General features: G+C 54.3%; 9 protein-coding genes across 9 annotated transcripts; 4 read left to right on the top strand and 5 right to left on the bottom strand.

Moving 5' to 3' along the window:
• Positions 1 to 1,027: 1,027 nt before the first annotated feature.
• On the top strand, positions 1,028 to 1,639 carry CLAFUR5_05459 (uncharacterized protein; the record flags this gene model as incomplete). Its single annotated transcript, XM_047904607.1, has 1 exon — positions 1,028 to 1,639. One exon carries the CDS (start codon positions 1,028 to 1,030, stop codon positions 1,637 to 1,639), a length of 612 nt encoding a protein of 203 aa, XP_047762267.1.
• A 1,887-nt stretch (positions 1,640 to 3,526) lies between these two features.
• Positions 3,527 to 5,060, top strand: CLAFUR5_05458 (Endo-1,4-beta-xylanase B; the record flags this gene model as incomplete). The annotated part of the gene is made up of 2 exons (XM_047904606.1): positions 3,527 to 3,906; positions 3,956 to 5,060. 2 exons carry the CDS (start codon positions 3,527 to 3,529, stop codon positions 5,058 to 5,060), a joined length of 1,485 nt encoding a protein of 494 aa, XP_047762014.1.
• A 288-nt stretch (positions 5,061 to 5,348) lies between these two features.
• CLAFUR5_05457 (rRNA-processing protein EBP2) lies at positions 5,349 to 6,625 on the bottom strand (the record flags this gene model as incomplete). The annotated part of the gene is made up of 2 exons (XM_047904605.1): positions 5,349 to 5,650; positions 5,701 to 6,625. The coding sequence occupies 2 exons, from the start codon at positions 6,623 to 6,625 to the stop codon at positions 5,349 to 5,351; spliced, it is 1,227 nt and encodes a 408-aa protein (XP_047761918.1).
• A 209-nt stretch (positions 6,626 to 6,834) lies between these two features.
• CLAFUR5_05456 (Mitochondrial inner membrane protease subunit 1) lies at positions 6,835 to 7,579 on the top strand (the record flags this gene model as incomplete). The annotated part of the gene is made up of 2 exons (XM_047904604.1): positions 6,835 to 7,323; positions 7,379 to 7,579. The coding sequence occupies 2 exons, from the start codon at positions 6,835 to 6,837 to the stop codon at positions 7,577 to 7,579; spliced, it is 690 nt and encodes a 229-aa protein (XP_047762009.1).
• Positions 7,580 to 8,522: 943 nt separating this feature from the next.
• CLAFUR5_05455 (uncharacterized protein) lies at positions 8,523 to 9,838 on the bottom strand (the record flags this gene model as incomplete). Its single annotated transcript, XM_047904603.1, has 2 exons — positions 8,523 to 8,853; positions 8,922 to 9,838. The coding sequence occupies 2 exons, from the start codon at positions 9,836 to 9,838 to the stop codon at positions 8,523 to 8,525; spliced, it is 1,248 nt and encodes a 415-aa protein (XP_047761920.1).
• Positions 9,839 to 9,873: 35 nt separating this feature from the next.
• On the bottom strand, positions 9,874 to 11,817 carry CLAFUR5_05454 (Signal recognition particle subunit SRP72; the record flags this gene model as incomplete). Its single annotated transcript, XM_047904602.1, has 1 exon — positions 9,874 to 11,817. One exon carries the CDS (start codon positions 11,815 to 11,817, stop codon positions 9,874 to 9,876), a length of 1,944 nt encoding a protein of 647 aa, XP_047762010.1.
• A 370-nt stretch (positions 11,818 to 12,187) lies between these two features.
• Positions 12,188 to 14,368, bottom strand: CLAFUR5_05453 (Galactose oxidase; the record flags this gene model as incomplete). Its single annotated transcript, XM_047904601.1, has 2 exons — positions 12,188 to 13,591; positions 13,649 to 14,368. The coding sequence occupies 2 exons, from the start codon at positions 14,366 to 14,368 to the stop codon at positions 12,188 to 12,190; spliced, it is 2,124 nt and encodes a 707-aa protein (XP_047761863.1).
• Positions 14,369 to 15,214: 846 nt separating this feature from the next.
• CLAFUR5_05452 (Ribosome-releasing factor 2, mitochondrial) lies at positions 15,215 to 18,016 on the bottom strand (the record flags this gene model as incomplete). The annotated part of the gene is made up of 3 exons (XM_047904600.1): positions 15,215 to 17,622; positions 17,719 to 17,779; positions 17,834 to 18,016. The coding sequence occupies 3 exons, from the start codon at positions 18,014 to 18,016 to the stop codon at positions 15,215 to 15,217; spliced, it is 2,652 nt and encodes an 883-aa protein (XP_047762011.1).
• A 188-nt stretch (positions 18,017 to 18,204) lies between these two features.
• On the top strand, positions 18,205 to 20,246 carry CLAFUR5_05451 (Vacuolar protein sorting-associated protein 17; the record flags this gene model as incomplete). The annotated part of the gene is made up of 2 exons (XM_047904599.1): positions 18,205 to 19,321; positions 19,372 to 20,246. The coding sequence occupies 2 exons, from the start codon at positions 18,205 to 18,207 to the stop codon at positions 20,244 to 20,246; spliced, it is 1,992 nt and encodes a 663-aa protein (XP_047761923.1).
• Between the last annotated feature and the right edge of the window lie 800 nt (positions 20,247 to 21,046).

Here is a 21,046-nt window from a genome sequence, read left to right as displayed (position 1 = left end):
CTAGCTGCGACAACTCGCCTGCTTTGCCGAGCTTCAGATCCTTCTCATCATCCAACTTTTCCAATCATTGACTCCGCGGTCGGTGTGACTGTTCGGATGCGTGCAGCGAATGGTCTAGATGCGCCGACGTGGTCTTTCCAGCCGAGGACTGACCATCTGTGTCTAGACGGTGTGCGCTCTCAAGCCTCTATCGCGGAGTGGCCGCAATGTGTGAATCACATTAGCTGATATGAAAAACCTGGTATCGAGAAGTGGACACGGGCCATGTGGCATCCATAATGTGTAGGTTTTTTGTGTGTTGGTGTAAGTTCTCGTCAATGCATCGTATACCATGCTTGGCACTCATGGCACGCAGCGGTGTCCGCGACGAATGCAGCCGATAAAAGTTACGAGAACCGAGAGAACCCGTTTCTATCGGATCAGGGCAGCCCTATCTGTACAGAATGTGTAGGTTTGACCACGTGCTGTAGCGTGGCTTGCGCCACCAGAGGGCCTAGAGTGAATGCTCGGCGGGCGGGTGTGGCGTTCGGTCTTCAGCTGATACCTAGCATGTTGTGGCTGCAACATTTTTTGGGACGAATTGTCGGGTATCGCTTAAGGTATGGTCTGACTTGAGGTATCATGTTGTGGCTTGCGGATGGTCGAGAAACTTTTTGGCGAGACCATGATCATGTAGCCGACGAATCGAGCTCCAAGCTGCTGGCTTGGATTGATTGATAGACAGATTGAATTCCACTAGAAGTGTCACTGCTTCGGTCTTGTACACAACTTGTCATTCCAGAGCAGCTTTCATCATATCACCGTAATGATGAAGTCCTCAATCTTCCAAACAGTCCTGCTCGTCACGGGCTCTACAGCAGCCTCAAGGCTCGATGTCCCTCTTCCCAACAGCGACAATGCCATGTCCAGACTTCGCTGCGGAGCTGTGAACTTCTTGATGACAGCATTGCTCCCGACTGCTCACACGACTGCGTTCTGCTCGGCGTATCTGCAAGTGCCGGAGCACACGTCGACCGTGACAGCAACCATGGCAGGAAGCACACAGTTGGTCAACTCCAGACTCACCCTTTCCGCTCAAGATCTGACTTTTCCATACAGGACAATCACAGAGACCAATAGCATGGTGATACCAACCACAACGAAGTACCTCTCAACCACACAAACCAGCACCCGCACCACAATAGTCGATCTGTGGACCGCAAGCCCTGCCTGCACGGCAGTACCCAAGTTCGAATGGGTGCGTGACTGGCGATCTCAGCGATCACAAAGGACGGCAGATCTCGTGAAAGCAGCGTGCAGCTGCATTGAGATTCCAGAGTCAACCAGCACAACTCTCGCAATCGCAACCTCAACGCCGACTGTCACAATCACAGAAGGCATCACCGGCCTTGCTGAGGTCACTGCAGTGGAGACCCAAGTTGTCGTGCACACCCATACCAAGTTCACCTTCTTGAGCAATGAGATGAAGGTCGACCTTGCCAACAGGACGGTAGTACTCAACGACAAGAGCTTGGTACTGCCGAGGATAGATCGCGTTGGTGCGGCTCATCAGAGCAATCGGTCGAGCAGAGCAGGTCCGGGGGCTATGATGGCGGGTGTTGTGAGGCATATTGGGGCGTGGAAACATGCTATCAGTTAGGGAAGGGTGCGATGTGGCGCGTCATGTTGTGTATTGATGCAATGAGTAACGATGTTATGAGATGTTCTACGACAGAGCTGTTTTGACATTTCAGACCATGTTCTTGTTTTTCCACGCTAGTCTTTCTTGCGAAGTGAGTTGCTGGTCTGACGTTCGAGCCTTCCTGTCCGCACATCAACTAGGATCTTCTCACTTCACTTCAACATCAACATCTTCATTGTTTCTTCTCGACTGCCTCCTCGATGAATTGGACTCGCTCCGCATCGCGACAGCACCTCACACGCTGTACGATTCACTAACCGGCCGTGCCGGCCTTGCACTTGGCAAGCTTCAGGTCGCGTGGCCAGACTTAGCCACGAAACTGTATGCACCATGGACCGCAGCGTGGCAGCCACGAAACAACACCGACATCGCAAGGATCCAGCATCCGAGTCTTTCACTCCATGTCAAAACCTTGGTATAGTGCTGTGCAGTGTGCAGATGACCAGCGCGAGCTCCGAGACTCTTTGGGCGAAACTTTGGCACCAAAACAGCCACAAACATCGACTGGACAGCTCTTCGCTTGATGCAGATGTCGCGTCTCGGTAAGCATCGCGTGCGGTGTGCTCCTCGAAGCAACATCCGCCTCGACAGGATCATGTCAGCACTGCTCGACGCAGGCTTCACAGTGCGCTGTAACCATGCGCGATAGCGGCTAAGCAAGGCATGAACAGTACATACAGGCTCATTGGAGCATTCTAATGCTGCACCCAGCACTCGTGCATATGCTCAATGCGCCGCCATATCAGACCCGGGTCCCAGACCCCTCGGTATCTTGCTTCCTCCGCCTCTGGCTCAATCTCTTCCAGGACGCTCGACTCCTTCTCGGGGCTGCCTGTAGCACGATGCAGCCACGTTTCTAGCGCTCTTTTGGAAGATCCGTGCTCGCCACGTGGACGACAGCCACAAGCCACAGCTTAGCGCTCACTTCGGCGCGCTAGATTCTGCTCGAACTCTATTCACGCAAGTGGGTCGTGGCTGTTGGGCTTCAGCTGGACTTGGACTTCACCTCATCTATCTACGTGATTCTGAATGTTATCACATTTGTCTTTGATAATACGAGATCGCTTGGAAGCCGGCTATTGCGAGCGGACACTTTTTGTGGCTAGGACGACTCTGGAATCAGCCACTGGAGTATTGGCGACGATGCCGAGTGTCCGGCCATGCCCATGATTCTTCCACATAATGCTAGGGCGGATTCGACGTCTTCGAAGCTAGGAGCCTAGGTATAGGGACCCAAGTGTGCATCCAATTTGTCGGCGAGGTACTCCGCACGTTGAAGCATACTGCTTTCAGCCTGGGTCTTCCGTGAAAGCATACCTTAGTGCAGATACATCACTGTATCTTGGCAGCACTCGTGCATGGCATCGAGACCTGTGGTATGAGCCTGGCTGATTGACCGCCACGTGGACGGAGCCTCCGTTGATATGGGGGACGCCTCTGTCTCGTATTGGCATCTCACTCCCAGGTCAGGACGCCATGTTCTCAGGTCTAGATGGACGCCCACTGCTAGGTCAAGCCCCGCCAACTATCTCAGCTTCATTGTTGCCGCCTGGTCAACAAGTCTATTCCTCAGCACGAGCCCTCCGCTAGTGTTCAATGCCAACAAGTCCACGACGACTTTCACCTACTACGAATCAAGGCAAGCGACCAAGGTGATCACTGGCTTGGCTTTCATCTCGCGCATGGACTCACTCAACCTCCACGGCTTGAGAAACATTGGCCAATGGTCACTCTGACAGAAAATAAGTATAAACTCCCTTCCGCAACCCATCCCATACATTGCATCGACATCTCTTCTCTCCTCCACGCTGTCAAGTCCCGGGCACATCATTACCATCTACCACCATGCGTTTCGTTCTCCTTGCCACAGTGGCAGTCAATGTCCTGCTCGTAACAGCAAATGCATCCGCTGAGGCTGAAGCCGAGACAGCGTTCCTTGAGACGGATGCATTCGCATCCGAGGCGAACGTTGAGAGAGACACAGATGCTGCGTTGCTTGAAGCAGTAGCAACAGCCTTCCTAGACCGACGAGACCCCGAACCTGAACCAGAAGCCCTCCCAGCCGCAAAGGTGGTGACCAAACAGCCCAGCAAAAACAATGTGTATAGCAATTGCCCGGCGTCTTGCCCTGCACCTCTGCGAGCAGCGTTCGCTCCGTTCGCATCTTGGCAATTAGCGAAGGATTACTGCGCTGCTGTCGCAAAGGGGACCTGCACAGATAACCCGTAAGTCGCTCGCCATCATAATCACAACCTTTACTAACTCCTTTCTCAGCCGCTTCAAAGCCTTCAACAAATCCCTGATCAGAGACTCCCGGCAATTCTGCTGCTGCATTGCCAAACCCAGTGTCCCTCCTCCAACTATCCCCACGACCCCAGGCAATAACACAAACACCACTATCCCAACACTGCCCGGGAACAACACCAATACCACAATTCCTACACCGCCAGGGAACAACACGAACACGACCATGCCCACCCTGCCCGGGAACAATACAAATACCACAACTTCTACACTACCGGGGAACAACACGAACACTACCATGCCCAACCTGCCGGTGAACAACACCATGCCGACATTGCCGGGGAACAACACGAACACGACCATGCCCACTCTGCCCGGGAACAATACAAATACCACAACTCCTACACTACCGGGGAACAACACGAACACTACCATGCCCAACCTGCCGGTGAACAACACCATGCCGACACTCCCAGGGAACAACACGAACACTACCATTCCCAACCTGCCAGGGAACAACACGAACACCACAATGCCAAACCTGCCTGTGAATAACACCATGCCCACACTTCCAGGCAACAACACAAACACCACCATGCCAAACAACACCATGCCCACCCTGCCCGGGAACAACACAAACACCACTATGCCAAACCTGCCAGTGAACAACACCATGCCGACACTTCCAGGCAACAACACCAACACCACCCTCCCCACAAACATCACCCTCCCCCTCCCCCCCGCCCTCAACACAACCAGTAACACCACCACCAACCTCACCACAAACACCACCTCCAACTTCACCACAAACTCCACAACCAACCGCACAAACAGCACCAACTCCACCGTCGGCTCCGGCACTGGTGGAACTATCCGCACATCCACAAACCTCCTAAAGCGCGCGTGGTACGCTTACCAGGATTGGGTAACGGACCGTACACCTTCCAATGGTGGTGAGCCTGTTGCGCTTCCGAGCTCGAGGACGGATGTGCAGGAGAGACAGAGGATGGGAGGTGCTGTGATTCGACACCACAGGCAGCCGAGGGTTATGGCTGTTACGGTGACGAGTGCGGAGGGGGTTACGGTGCATTTGGAGATTCCGACGGAGGGTGGGCAAGGGGAGGAGGAGATGTAGAGTACTTCGCATCTTACGGTTGATGATGGGATTAGAGCGGGGTTGGCGTTTTGAGCATGTAGCGATGGCGTTTTTATGACTGTATGAACATGATGTCGAAAGCTGTGTTTTGTTCCAAACTTTTCCTGAAGGCTCCATGTTGGGGACGGGAGGCTCAAAGTGGATGAACGGGGAACGAAGCACAGATCCTCTAGAATGCTGCGGGGGAAGAACAGCAATGGGTATCGTAGCTGCAACGTACAATGGTTATACACACGCCTAGAAGCGTTACGCAGTTCTTCAAGACCTTCACATCTTCGCCCTCTTGCTCTTGCCAGGACGTGGCTTTCCTCCCTTCCCACCACTCTTCATGCGTTTCTGCGAGTAGCTCCTATCATCGTTCGTCGATTTTGCGTCGTTACTCTTCGAGAATCTCTTCTTGCCACCGAAGCCGAACTTTTCATCCTTCTTTTGCCTCTTCCTATTTGGACCATCTGCAGCGCCCTTGGCGCGCTTCGCTGCTCGGTCTTTGCTTTGTGTTGTTGCGGCATCTTCGAGTGCGACGTCGAATCTGTCGTCTTCGTTGGCTGTGAGGTCTGCTCCTTGTCGTTCTGTACGGTGTTAGTGAATGTTCTGCGTCTCATCGTACGGCGTGACTTACTCCGCTTGAGCGTTTGGATCCTGTCCAAGGTCTTCGTCTTCTCCTTTTGCCTCTCTTGGAGCTTAGCAACCTGCACAGCCTTGCCGAACTTCTTGAGATCTCGCTGCCTCCTCGCGTCTGCGCTGGCCTTCTTCCTCGCTGCCTCGTCCAACATCTTTGCCCGCACTTTGCCCATCTGTTCTTCCGACTTGACCATCTCTGCAAAATAGTCTGTCGGTCTGCTGAATGGCACACCCTCCTTCTTCAGTCTACTTCTCGCTTCAGTCACAGCATCCAGTGATTGTCGGTAGAATGCAAGTTCGCGATTGAGGTCATCGTCGACGTCGGCGATCTGCACAGGCTCGGTCGAGACGACTGTTTGGTTGGCGGAGAAAGGTAAGCTCGAGGGTAGGGCAAAGGACTTGAGAGATCGTTGGAGAGCAGCAGTGTTGTTGATGGTGAGTCGTTGGTGTGGTATCACGTCTGCTCTGTCTTCCGACGCGAGAGATTCGATGTCGGAAAGTGGAATGTCCTCGTCGTCTTCGTCCACGTCGTTGTCGCCCAGCTCGGAATCCGATTCTGACTCGTCCTCCATCTCGCCCTCTACCTCAGCTCCACCTTCCGCATCCTCTGCATCTTCGTCCTCGGCATCTTGACTTTCCTCCGTCTCCCAGCCATCGGCCTCGCCGTTGACTGCCTCAGCCATTGCCGCTTTCTTTGCTGCTTTGCTCTCCTTCTTGCGCTCTGCAGCAGACTGCACCTCCTCTTCTACTTCCTCGTCACTGATCGCATGCTCCAGCGCATCCACATCGATCTCAGATCGCTGCTTTTGGCGTTTGCGCTTCTCAGCTTCCTTCTGCAACTTCTTCTGTTTCTCAAGTTTGTAGTTGCGACCCTGGTCCCTGTCCAGCGTCTTCTTCAGTTTGAGGGCAGCTGGCTTGGGCATGGTGGGCGTTTGGTGTGTGGCGGCAGTACAGATGTGGAAGTTGCGATTGCTGAAGGTCGGTGCCTCTGGGCAACTTCAGAAAAGTCTCGGTAAAGCCAAGATTTCGCGCGGACTTGCCTCCGCCCGGCAGCTGCAAGCTTAAGTCGGCATGTGAAACGACGGGATCCATGCGAGCTCCACCTGTTCGGCATCGACATCACGAGGCTGCGATGCTGCGATGGACGTCGAGATGGGGCAGCGTCGCAGCAAGGCAGGCACGCTTATTGAGGTTTGTCGGAAGACGCCGCGAATCCACCAAGACCACGACGAATGAGACCAAACCACCAAAAACCGAACCGACCTGGACACAGCGAGCACGGCAATCCTTCCCACCACGACTATCGCATCCTCCATACTCCCCTCCTCTACGATATTGTATCTACGTGGTGGCGATAGCGCTCTCTGGGCACACCTTCATCAACTATGTGCACTACTGCGGGGCGACGTATGGCATCTCAATGCTGCCCACCATATCGAGCTTCGGCGACTGGGTCTGTATCAGCAAGTGGCATCGAAGAGGAAGGGGCATTGCAGTGGGAGATCTTGTAAGCTTCAAGCACCCCGTCAATCTAGGAGAATATGCTGTGAAGAGGGTTGTTGGGATGCAAGGAGACTTTGTCTTGATGAACACTCCGAACAAGAGCGAGGCTATGATTCAGGTGTGTCATTTGGAGGGCGTTGAATCGTTGGCGTTATGCTAACACTACAGCTTAGATACCAGAAGGCCACTGCTGGGTGGTCGGCGACAACATGGAACACTCACGCGACTCCAGAATGTTTGGACCTCTTCCCCTAGCATTGATCTCTGGCAAGGTGACTGCCAAGATTGAATGGCAAGGCTGGATACCTCACTACTCCCGTTTCGAGCCTGGCTTGGAAGCTGCCTCTATTATCGACGATGATGACATCGACTGAGCATGGGCTTGGAATCATCACGGCAAGCAAGATTATCCTACGATGGCTGCGGGAGCATTGTGAAGACATGTCTGCCAACTGGATAATGTTGTCATCATGGTTGCCCATCGTCATCCAAGCAGAGTTTCTCGAACGACCACCGTATAGATACGCTCTGCAAGGGGAGCCGAACATCAAGGACCCATGTGGAGGCATGTGCGACCTCTCCCCTGCCGGAGGACGGCTTACATTCACCATACTATGGCAAGCACAAGCTCCCGAGCATTCATTGATCCAGCACGCATCATTGATACGCCTGCTGTGATGAAGGCTCATGTGATCAGGCCATGCTGGTCGCCTCGTCACGAAGCTTGTACATGACCATAACAAGCCGGAGCACGTCGAGGAGAGAGGCTCGCCGCGTGAACGTCAACTTCGGGAACGGCACGAGCACCGAGGGGGACCGATCGTCGATCCTCGAGACGAAGTAAAGTGATGAGGAAAGCAGCGTTATGTATGCACGAAGGAGTTCGAGCCGGAAGGCCTTACTGACCACGCGGAGCGGGCGACTCAAGAAGTTGAGCGATGTTGCAGTGTACAAGCCCACAACGTCCGATACTTGTTGGAGATGATTGACGAGGTCAGTAGTACGGCATACAGGTATGATTGGTGGTATGTCCATACTGGTCTATCTTACGTGTACCTCATCGAGACATTCCTGATTTAACAGTTCCCGCAGCTCATCATCCAACACGACCTCTCTCCTACTTCTGCACTTCAACTCCAACGCATCAGCCACAGCCTGATCAGCCTCTCCTCTCTCCATCCTCCCACCTTCCTGCAAGAAACCCCTCGGCTTAAGCCCGACCCTATCAACACCACCATCAGTATCAGCACACCCCTCCATCACACCCCACAACACTCACAACCAATCCTTCAAGCCCCCATCCATCCAGCCCAACCCTTACACCCTCGCCCCCAACATCATCCCCTTACAAACCGCCTCATCCTCCACCCTCGCCTCCCCCAACTCCCACTCCAAATCCGATAACTCCGATAACATCCCACCTACACCCCCACTCCCACTATCCACAGCTTTCTCGCACCTCGACACAACAAACGGAATCCCGAATTGATCGTACCGTACATACCGTATCCGCAACTCCTTGAAAAGCCTCTCATCATCGTTCTTTCCATTTCTGTCGGTGGCGCCGAGAGCTTCCTTAAATGCAGCGATCTGATTCGCCATTTCGGCGGACCCGGAGGTGGAGGTGAGCCAGATGTCCAGGTGGAGGCTGGGGTTATGGTGTTAGTGGTTCAGCAGCGAAGCGCGAAGTGCGAGGAGAGGAGAGGGCGACCCTACCGTCGAATCTCCTTCAAAAATTTCCTAACCCTAATTGGTAAATACAACACAGGCAGAAACCCATACCTCACCTTCTCCTCCCCCTTGCTCTCAAACTCATAGCCCGGCGCCAACGATCCCACTCCCTCACTGAGTAGCTTCTGCTGCTGCCTCAGCAGCGGAACATGTTGAACATGAAGCTGGACATTAAATAGTGTAGCGTTGTAAAGGACATCTTGGACTTCGTTTGAGATTTGGTGGGAGGTGAGGAGGAGGGGGAGGGGTGCTTCGGGGAAAGTGGGGGAGTAGGAGCGTAGGAGGTGGATGTTGTGTTGGTAGATTTCGATTGTGCAGGTGGTGTGCGCGAAGAGGTGGGTGTAGATTTGGAGGCGGAGTTCGGTGGGGAGGGTTAGGAGGGGGCTGCTGCTGGTTGGGGCTGTGGTGCTGGTTGTGGGGGACATGATGGTCGTGGTGAATGGTGGGATGGTGGAAGGTGGAAAGTGGGAAAGAGGGTGTGGAAGAAGGGTGAGGTGGCATGTAGAGGTTAAGGAAACCGGAAGATGTAGAGTCCCGAGACGGCCACATATGCCAGCGGACGAGTCGTCAGGTATGTCTCGCGGCTGCTTTGTATTATAATATATGCTTGTTACCTCTAACGTCAGACTTCCGGTGGACGCTCGGTGCAGGGGTCTGCGCAAATACGACACGCCCTGTACTTTGCGCATACACACGTGTTTCTTCACCTTTGCCTCTGGCCGCGTTCGCCGTTGTGCGACGTAGTCATACCTTGCATGTATTGTCGATGGGAGCTCTCCTTCAGTCGAGCGCAAGAAGTCCTGAACTTCGCTAGTGTGGCTGATGGCTTGCTTGAAACCCTGCATCCAAACCGCGGACACCGACATGCAGGGCTGCCCAGTGAGATTCCCGATTCTGGACATTGCAGTGACTTCACCTCAGAACTTGAGTCTTGTTCTTACCACTTTCCGCCCTTGCCTTTCTTCTTCTTGTTGGCACCTCCGCCTCCCGGCTGCTGTTTCTGCTTGACCACCTCACCTCCAGGTGTCGCAGGCCTGCTAGATTCGCTCTCATTCGCCACAGCTCCTTGACTGTATAGCGCTTGTCGCGCTTTGGCTTTCTTGCCCTTTGGTCGATAGGTGCTGCGGTCTTTGAGAGGAAGCCATCGCTCGGGATCTGGCTTCTTGTTTGGAACAAAGTCCTTGGGCATACGGCTGGGGCGGATCTTCTTCGCTTTCTTGGGTTTGGTGTCCTCTGCTGGTCGCTTTCGCGAGGTCGTTGTAGTCGCAGCTGATGGCGGAAGAGCAATGCCTGCACTTTCCAGAGCATCCACATCGATGCCACCAATAAGGCGGTCGATGGGTGTTAGTGATGCAAGCTGATCCTTGGATGTCGTCTCGGGCGAGGCGGCAAGCAGGCCTGCTGCAGCATAGCGATCGTTCTTGTCGAGACCGTGGAGCTCTTCAAACGCTTCGCGCGCTAGCTGTAGGTGCTCTGGATCTTGGGACTCGAGCAGTGCACTGCCAGCAGCTTTGTAGAGATGCACCCAACCAGCAGGTGGTTCTTTCGTCTTTCTGCGCCAGTGCGTCACTGCTTTCGCGAGCTCGGTTCGAGAGTTGCCTTTGCGCCCTTGCTGATCGTATAGACTTACCATCGCACCGACGAGACCTGGCGCAAAACGTACATCCTGTTCGTCGGACTTGCTCGACTGCTCAAGCCTTGCAAAGAACCCTTCCAGCAAGCTGATGGCAGAGGCCGAGTTTCCGGTAAGCACGTAAAGCTGAGCGATCGTCAGGAGTAGGCCGACATCATTCGGACGCCTTTCGAGTACGGTCAGAATGAGTTTCAAGGCTTCCTTGCCTGTTTGGCCCTTGGCGTGTGCAGCTGCGTTGATGGCAGATAGTGAGTTGTGGAAAGCATCCGTGTTTGGCATGAGTGGGTAAGCCAGGCTTAATGCCGTTGAGGAAGCAGTTCCAGCATATTTCAGAGACTGTAGCTCTGAGGCGTACTTGTTTCGCTTCAGTATCGCGGACTGGAATTCGAAGGGGTAGTCAGGCTTAAGCGACTCCAAGTCCTTCGTGACCAGTCTCTGCGCCAGGAATTGATTCTGCGTCGGTCTTGCAGCGGCATCGTTGACTTGCGCGATATGTCTCGTGCTCAAGTCTGAAATGGCTTTGGCATCAATCTCTTGTGCAAGCGCTTCGGCCTCACTTTCTCTGCCCAGCTTAGACAGCACATACACCTGCTGTACAGTAATCGGGACAAGCTCAGCCTGCTTCTCTTCCTCGCTCAGATCTTCCAAAGCACTGCAAAGGCCCTTCGCCCGCTTCAGCAGTACTTCGCCTTGCCCAAGTCCACCCCGTGCGATACTGCCACATGCCGCATTGTACGCCGTCTCAAAGGCCTCCAGATCTTCTCTGCCCGGCTTCTTGTTCTGCACCCGGTTCCCACGACCAGACCATTCCAGTTGCGCATCTACCGCGCCAGTATTGATGCGCAGATCGGCCTCTGCATCCTCGCCTGGGTTCGCGGCCAGCTGCTTGTACAACGCCGCCGCCCGTGCGAAATCCTCAGTCCTGTACCGTGCCTGTGCCTCGACGTGCTGCGACCCTCGAGCGGAGTTCTGTTGTGCTAATTCTGCTGCTTCGGCCTGCCTGCCAGACTTGTACAGTGCATAGCAGTATTCCAGATCAGCTCTTGCCTTCAGCTTGTCTCCACCTGCCTCGAAGGCTCGCAATGCATCTTCAAACCGATCAAGTTTCAGGAGGGCAACAACCTTAACGTGCTGTGCTTCGAGGTCGGTCTTGGACTGCTTGAGCGCTGCATCGGCGGCTTTGAGATATTCTGCATCATCGGCGATGTGCGTCTGCTTCAGGAGGGAAGCGAGCGATGAGACCGACATTGCTGCTGTATGGCAATGGGTACTCTCATCAACTCTTGACTGCACACTATTCAGGAGTGAAAGGGAGCATGTGGTCGTGTGCTTTGAATGTTACATGTACAGGTCGAAGACATCGCGGTGGCAGCTTGGCGGCACCACCAATGTGCCCCACTTCTCCATCGTCCTCAAACATCATCTTCTGCACTACCACTGCACTGTCCTCTCAACAATACTGTACATTCAACCGACATCATCTCCATCAACACAATCAGTCATCAACACGGGATGGTGGGAAACGAGACACGGTGAAGCTATGCGCCATCTGACGACAGTATGGCACTACACTAATGCTTCCATCTTGAGGCAGCCGTGGTACATGTTCTACTCACACCTACAAAGTCACCCTCACAGTCCTGGCCACCGATGGCACTCCAGAGCTACTCAACGCAAACAAATAGTAATGCCCCGGTATCAGAATCCCACTATCACTCGGCAGCGTCATACTGAAAGTCGACCCACTCCTCGTCGCCGCCACCGGAACTCTCCTCTGGTCGCTATTGATCGAATGCGTCACACTTCCAATCCGCAACAATGCAAAGGTGGCTGCATCGCTATTGCTCATCGTCACACTGATGGTACTGCCGACCCTCGGTGACGTGCTTGAGACTGCATTGATAACCGGACGTGTTGCAGCCGCGCCACTGCTGGTAAACAGATACGGAGGACTGAATATTTGTCCATCAGCGTGGTCGACTTGCTTGTTGCAGCCAGCATCTGAGTTTGCTGGACCACCGGTATAGCAAAGGCCACCTCCGCCGCTCCAGACTCTGCCGTCGGGTAGGAGGATTGATGCGGCGTGGTAGTTGCGCGGTACCGCTTCTGGTGCCATCTTGGCCCAGGTCTTCGTTGCTGGGTTGAACAGTTCTGGTGTGATGATGCCGTCGGTATCGGTGAATACCAGCGACCTCTTCTGTCCTCCCGTGACGAGTGTCTTGCCGTCTGGGAGGACGACTGCATTGGCAAATCCCCGTGGCCACGCCATATCTGCGACACGCTCGATGGAAGAAGCTGCATTCGACTCGCCAATCGTGGTGATGTGCGCCATAGCCGTGGCTGGCGAGTTGGTGTAGTCCGTGCTACCACCTGCTGATAAGATCTTCCCTACGCCACCGGTCACATCGTACATCACATTGACACCACACATGGCGTCGTCTGCACCGGGGCGAGTTCCAGCTTGCCTGACAGACCCGGATCCAGAAGTACCATACCAGTTCTGCCTCGGACTCGGGCCTGCTTGGAAAACGAATCCATTCTTCCAGCCAAAGAGCCAGGCATGGTTATCAGTCCGCCAATTGCCTTCGTTATCGGTCGTGAGCATGGGCGTCACATCGGCGCCAGTGAGAAGAGTCCAATTGTTGGAACTTGGATTGTACACCTCTCCGTTCTTACCACCTCGGGGACCAGAGTACGATCCGCCGATGGTGAAGACTCGCCCGTCGGACAAGGTAGCAGAAGTTTGATAGCCACGCGCGATCTTCATATCGGGACCTCTGGTGAACGAATTTGAACTTGGGTTGTAGAAACTGGTCACTGCTGCGCTGGAGCCTCCTGTGATCATGATCCGACCATCTTCCAGGGCACTGATGCCGGGGCAGAACATGTCATGCTGCGTGTTGGACACTGTTCGTTGCGATACCGCTCCAGTCTTGAAGTTGTAGTCTGTGAACTGCGTATAGCCCGGATCCCCACCGAAAGTATCTCGACCCCATGCCGAGAACATGAGAAGTCTGGAGGACTGCAAATCACACAGAGTCAGTCCCTATCCTCAAGACGGCACGATGAAAAGACTAACCTCAGGCACCTCCGGCACCACATACGCCGCCACCGGAATAACCGGCAACCTCACAAAATCCGTCCAACTCCCCTGCGTAGCAACATTAAACGTCGCCACCGTCTGAATAACATCAAACTGCTTATTCAGCGCCCAAATCTGCGTAGCCTCATTTGCAACATTTTTGATATGGCACACATTCCCGACAGAATCCCACACAGCCTTCGAACACCCGGCAATTCCCCCACACCGCTGCGCACACGCCGCCTGCGTAGTAATACCGGTAATCTGCTGAGTGGACCCGCCGCGGTAGTCCGTATCTGGACAGATTTGATACTGCGTTCCGGAGGGGGAGGTGTAGGTGGTTGTTGTGAAGGGACATTTGGAGATTACGGTTCCTTCCCGCAGGGCGTTGTTGAGGCGGATTACGGCGAAGCGAGAGTTGTTGACCCAGTTGAGCCCGGTCTTGGCTTTGATGTGGCAGTCCCGGGTCTGCGTGTCGTAGACGGCTTGAAGGCAGCGGCCGTCGGTGTCGCAGCGGGCGGCGCAGGCGGGGACGGAGGCGATGGCGGGGACGACTTGGACTGTGGGGCCGGTGAGGTCGGTGGAGGCGCAGATGGTGTAGAGGGAGCCGGTGGGGGATGTGTAGGTGGTTTCGGGGGTGGGGCATGTTTCGAGGGCGTAGGATGTGCTAGCGAGAAGGAGGGGGAGGGAAAGGGTAATGAGGGAACGGGGAGGCATTGTTGCTGAGGAACTGAAGGGAATGGAAGATGGAAGATGGTATGTAAGTTGAAGAGAGTGACTGCGTTGACGTTGATCAATGCGTAGAGGAACCTAAAGTCTTATACACAACGTCTTCCTTACCTGTGGCGTACAAGGCTTCCCTTAGATTGTTCAGAAGCTCATATTGAACTGCTTGGCAATACATGTCATCCATGGATCCATGGCAAACACCATCCATACCACAGAAACTTGGCAGGAGCGACTTGGCATCAGTATACGGAAAAAGCTATAAATAGTCGCAGTCTGCCCAAGTGCATAGTGCAATAAGGGGTAGCGTCGCGCATCTCCCGCCGTTCTTCCGCTGCCTTACGAACTCGCCCGATAGGCTTTCCCACCTCCTCATTGCCGCACTGCAGTCTGCTGGAAGGTTTGCTTCAAGGAACGCCACGCTTCGAACATGGTGCTTTTGGGGTACCGACGAGGACGCAGAATTTATCATAACCTTGGGAGTGGAAGGGGCTTCTGTGGGGAAAGCGGACAATGATATTATCGTGCTTGAAGCGGAGTGGCGGTAGCGAGGTGTTTTCGTATGCATAGTACAAGCATGTATCGGATGGATGGAAGTCGAACGATACTTCGCTTAAGCTTTTGCTTCCGAAGGGCGCTAGCGATGTTGCGGGGGTCGCACGTGCAGCTCCTCCGCTACCTCGGTACAGATCCGAGATGTGCTATTCCTGTATAGGCCAGTGGAAAATGTCATGGTCCAGAGTCCAGTCCTCATCTGGGAGAGGATGCTCGCGATGTCGTGCTGAATCCTCGTGATCTGCAGGTCCAGATTGTTCTGACAGATCGTACCCGAGTGCTTCAGACGTAGTCCCCTCTCATCTGGTTCAACACAGCTCTTTGCCGCTGTGCACTCATCCTTTCAAACTGGTCAACAACCATCGTAAAAGTTCCTCGTCCACCTGTCAAGCTCCTCAAATGCTTGAGATAGCCCACCATCTCCTGCAAAGGCACTCTTGCGACGATCTGCCTCATGCCAGCCCCGGCGCTACTTGCATTCGCTGCGGAGTGCCCACCAGCAAAAGGATCTGGAGGAGTGTAGATCTTCTTGACATCGATATCTTGCGATGCCGTGGTACCCTCGTCGTCCGAACCAAGAGATACGACGCTTCCTCCGCGAGCTGAAGATATGTCGTGCATGACAGAGCCGAGAGATTCCTCGTCTACGCTGATGGAAACGAGCATAACTGGTTCCATCATCACTGTTTCGCTTCCATTCTGTTTGAGTGCTTTTTGTGTGGCCACACGGGCGGCTGAGGATATAGAGGCTGCCGTTGTGTTCGGAAAGATGTCCCTCGCTACGTCGAAGATGACTTTGATTGTTGTAGAGTGTACTGGGTAGCCATGGTGAGGGCCTCGAGCAAGACCTGCCGCTACACCGTTATGCAGACTTTGCAGGACGACAGAGAGTGGTAAGTGCTCTGGCAAAGAGGACAGCTCAGAATCTGTTGGCTCGCCATCCACGTTCAGACCTTCGGTGGATATGACGAGATGGTTGTTGTCGTGAAGTTCGGAAGTGTGGCTATCCTCTGTGTGGTGGATTGTATTGTCGTCGTCGCGTGGAGCCACCGCAATGGTGCAGGCTGCTTTTGCGCTCTTACCACCAATGTCGCGGTCAAGGACCTCATGTAGTGGATCTGACAAGTCTCCAGCTGTAATTGATTCCCGGTAGCCAATTTCAATGCTGCCAATCCTGGCTTTGGCCTTTAGATCTTGGACCAATCGATCTCTTGCAATCTCTAGATGAAGCTCGCCCATACCAGCGAGATGCATTTGTCCGCTTTCCTCATCAACCGATACGTGAAGACTCGGGTCTTCTCGAAGGAGGAGCTCGAGAGACTCTTTGATATGCTTCTCCTCAGACAAGCTGTTTGGCTCCACGCTGACGAAGAAGACAGGCGGCGGCACATCGATAGGTCTCAGTTGAAGGCTGCTGATCGGTCGTGGCGGTCCCGTCTTTGGGTTGACTCCGGAGTAAGAAACCAGTGTGTCGCCAGTCCTAGCAAATTTCATTCCAGGTATGACTCCAATCTGGCCTGCTGGGATGCTTTCAATGTCCACAGCATCGTTGGCGTACATCTTCAGCAGCCTTTGAGCTCGTTCGGAATTCTGCAAGGTCGTGTTCCAGAGTGATGAATTCCGTTGGATCGCGCCAGAATAGACACGAACGTAGACCAGCACACCACGTTTAGCATCTGCCACCACCTTGAACGCCAACGCGCATGCTTCTAACTTCTGCAGCGATAGCTTGGCTTGGTTCTTGCTGACCGCCTTCGTGCCGCCTTTCACCTCCGGCGTGGGCGCATCTGACTGCAAATCACCAGCCAAAAAGGCGCCTAGACCTCCCTTCGTGCTAGATCCAAGTCGCACCTCCGGATCTGGTCTTTCATTGGGCGAAGGTAGCAAGTCAACTACTGCATCCAGCAGTGGCTGCACTCCAACGTTGCGGAAGCTGGCACCAGCGTAGACTGGCGACACCTGCTGCGGACGCTGCAAGACACATCTTCGGAGTGATGCGACAATGTCTTGAGGGGAGATGCTCAGATGGTCCTCGTCGGCTTGCAGATAATTCTCGACCATCCCATCATCGTGCTCGGACAATCTTTCCACAAGCGCCACGCGAGCCTTCTGCAACTCTTCCGCAAAGTCGCCATCGATCTGTGTCAACTTGTCAAGATTCGACACCTGGATATCCTTGCCATCGCCACCTTCTGGATAGCGGAGGCTTCGAAGACCGACCACGTCACCCACGCCTTGGAGTTTGCCATCGGCAGTCCACCAGGGAATACCGCATACAGCAGGCCACGTGCTTAGTCGACTTCCAATCTCTGTGACCGTTCTCGCAAAAGCAGCACCATCCCGATCGAGCTTGTTAACAAACACGACCCTGGGTATGGCGTACTTGTCAGCCTGACTCCAGACTTTTTCTGTCTGTGCTTCGACACCCGCAACGCCGTCCAGAACACAGACAGCACCGTCCAACACCCGCAAGGAGCGGAGGACTTCGAAGGTGAAGTCCGCGTGGCCGGGAGTATCAATCAGGTTGATGTTGTGCGGAATGCGTGATCTTGGCGTGTCTGGTGCGAATGGAAGCTTTGAGTTAGCACTCTCAGGCGGCCACGAGAAAGAGATAGCTGCCGATTGGATAGTGATGCCTCGAGCCCTTTCGGCAGGTAGGAAATCTGTTACTGTGCTGCCCTCGTCGACGTCTGGAGTGTGTCAGTCAATCGTCCTGTATTGGTGGTGTGGCGGACAATTGTCCGGAGATGCTTTCAAGTCGAATTGGAAAATGATTGTTGCATTACCTCCAAGCCTGCGCGTGAAGCCGCTGTAATATAGCATACGCTCCGTAGTTGTCGTCTTGCCCTACCTTTGGTGAGAACGTGTCTTATGGCCTGTTGATCGCATGGGCCTACGTACAGCATCAATGTGAGCTATGATACCAATGTTGCGCGTTCGTGCGATGGTCGATGCAGCAGCATCTTGACTCGCCTGAGCCTGGAGTCGACATGATGTCGCGAACCGCCTGCTCGCATATCTCGCGTGTAACAGGACGTGTGTCGAGCGCGTTGGTTGCCTCCTCCCCAGACATTGAAACACCATCACCCAGCTGCTCAAACGCCCAACGATGGAAGTCAATGAAGCAAAGATGGCGAAATGATGAGACTGATGCAGTTTTGATGGACTTCTTGATGTTAGAAGGCAAGGTACATGCCCCTCGGCTCGGACTGCCCGCCGTCCGATGCGGCAATGTTGGCCAAGACGATGCTAGCAACTTGATCCATACCCACATGCACGTCCGCAATGATGCTAGGATGAGTAGTAGCGACCAACCTCAAGCGAGTAGTTCGGGCAGCAGCGGCAAACAGCCAGCAGATCGCATCCAGCCCAACCTCCGTTTCCAGCGCCGCATCTCCGAACGGCACTACACAGAGGACTCCTACCGCGAGCGCACCCCGGTCATGGAGTACCCCAGCGGCACCTCACCCTGGGCCTCGTCGCCAGAGGCATCGAGGGCGGGCTCCAGCAACGACATCCCGCACGAGGATCTGCCTGGGCCAGCATTCGCTGCGGGAGCTATACCGGAGAGTGATGATGCGGCCTCGTCAGCAGCACATGCGAACGGCGCACACGAGCATGAGGGAGGATGGACACCTGAGCAGCAACACCAATGGCAGCAGCAGCAACATCAATCTCAGCAACATCAACAGCACCAGTATCAGCAACATCACCAGCAAGGATCTCAAGAAGAGAACAGGCGGCCAGCGCAGTCTCGATACCACAATGTGCCCCAGCAGCAACGGCAGCACCAGCCGCAGTACAAGCTGCAGGCCAAAATCACTGGTCTGGAGCGGGCTGGCAAGAAAGACTCCATTTTAAAGTTCGACGTCTATGTACGCAACCGCTTCTATGTTGTAAGGCAAGCTGAGCAGACTAAGCTGACAGTGCACCAGACCAATCTCCCCAAGTTCAGAACCACCCAATTCCGCGATATCCGCCGCACGCATAGCGAGTTCCAGAAGTTCGCATCCCACCTGATCGGTGCGAATCCAGAGGCTCTCGTGCCTGCTGTTCCACCGGCTTCGACAAGTGCCGGCCTTGGTACGGAAGAGGATGATAACCGTACTAAAGCTAATATGCAACGATGGTTGAGTGTGGTTTGCTCGAACGACGTCCTTATGAGGGACGAAGAGATGGTATTCTTTGTGGAGAGCGACTTCGGATACAGCCCGGTGGCCAGGAAGAAGCAGCCTGCGACTGGCGTGAGAAGGAAGTACCTCAAGCAGTTCCAGCCTCCTCCGGACGATACGCCAGAGCTGCTCGAGAGCAGACCGATTGTCAAGTCGTTTTACCTCGGATCGATGGACGCTCAGCAGAAGGTGGACAAGGTGGTGAAGCATAGACGATGTGAGTACAGGCAATGTGTCCATCCCGATCACTCACTAAACAATCATTAGCTCTCGGTGTGGCAGAGTCAGATCTAGGCATCAAGATTCAGGCTCTTGCAAACAACGAAATGCATACCGGACTAGGCAATGCATACAAAAAGCTTGGAAAGGTTGTTCAGAACACCGGCGACTACCACGCAGCTCAAGGCACCGCCGAAGCCACAACCCTCGCTGATCCTCTAGCATACCACAGTAGCGACGCTTTCATCGTAAAGGAGTCACTCACTAACAGACACATTCTTCTCCGCGAACTCATACAAGCACAACAGACCACTCGCAGCAAGCTCACGGCCGCTGATCGTCTAAAGGCTAGCTCCAGTGTGAAGCGAGACAAGGTCGATGAAGCAATATCTGCACTTGACGAAGCACGAAGTCACGAAGCATACCTCCAGCAAAAGACACAACGCGTAACCCAGAACCTTCTCCTCGAAAAGCGCAAATGGTTCATGCGAACAGCAGCAGAACTACGGACAGGCATTCGTGAATACGTCATCCGCGAAATCGAAGCAGAACGCCGCACCCTCGCAACACTGGAACAGGTCAGACCGGACGTCCGCGCAATCGACGCCTCGGGCGGTCTTAGCCGTCTAGGAAGAGAAGCACACCCCGCCGCTCGTCGCACTAGCATGGCATCGAGTCAAGGACCCAAGGGAGACGCGTGGTCAGGCGTACCGAGGAGACCTGATGGCTTGAATCGAAGCATAAGTGGAAGCTGGCCCGCCGTGCCTGAGGAGGGAGAACGGAGTGCTGAGACGGGAGACGCAACGGGTAGAAGACGTGCGACGAGCGGTGCCAGCAGTCTGGGGCAATTGTCGGAGGACGACGATGATGATCGCATCGATGCGAGGAATGCGGCGAGTCGTTTGGCGCAGACTACGTTCTAGTATGGTCGTGTCAGTGTCCCGCCGCCGATGAAATTTAAGGTTATGAAGTTTCATGGGGCGAGGTTTAGATGATGAGTGATGGCATGGCATTGCGATGTGGTGTGTATTGTATAGCGCATAGATTTCTGTGTACTCATGGAATCGAGCGTAGATATTCTTCTTGTGGTGCCCGGCGCACGATCTAGGCTTTTGATCATCGTATGGCTTGTGAAAGGAGATGTGAGGGGATGAGAACAAGCGTATTGTCGCCGAGCGCTTCGCGGTTCGGCGATGAAGGATATCGCGAGGGCTTTCAAGAGTGCGACAGCTGAGCATGGATTTTACAAGCTCCGTGAGGTACGACCACGCCGCCAGCGATTTTGACCGCCTCGAATCACTCTCGACAGGACCAGCATACCTACATCAACGCCTTCCCCTCAACTACGACCCCTGCAACAGCGGCTTCGGCAAGTCTATCGGCGCTCCATTCATCGGTGAGCAGATCATCCTCGCCCGCTGCGATGGGTTTCCGATCGACGACATGGTGTTGAAGCTGTGATGGGAAGTGCGGGAGCAGCTCCGTGTGTAAGAGTCTGCAAGACGATTCTTTGGGCCTGGAAGCTGTCGCCAATGCCTGTGTGATGAAGGTCTTTCTCGGATATGGCTCAACTTTTGTCGTTGGTGATGATCCCAGCTGCTCATAGCACTTTGGCTGGTGTGTCGTCCCTCGGGGGCTTGTTCAGATTAGTCACGAGGGCTCCATCATCTGCCAGCTACTAGCGTCCTCGCCCTCCTGCTTCACAAAGGGTTCGGCATACTGC

Source organism: Fulvia fulva, chromosome 5 (genome assembly GCF_020509005.1).
Source record: "Fulvia fulva chromosome 5, complete sequence".
In the NCBI taxonomy this organism is placed as follows: Eukaryota; Fungi; Ascomycota; class Dothideomycetes; order Mycosphaerellales; family Mycosphaerellaceae; genus Fulvia; species Fulvia fulva.
This window is presented reverse-complemented; position numbering and strand designations above follow the sequence as displayed.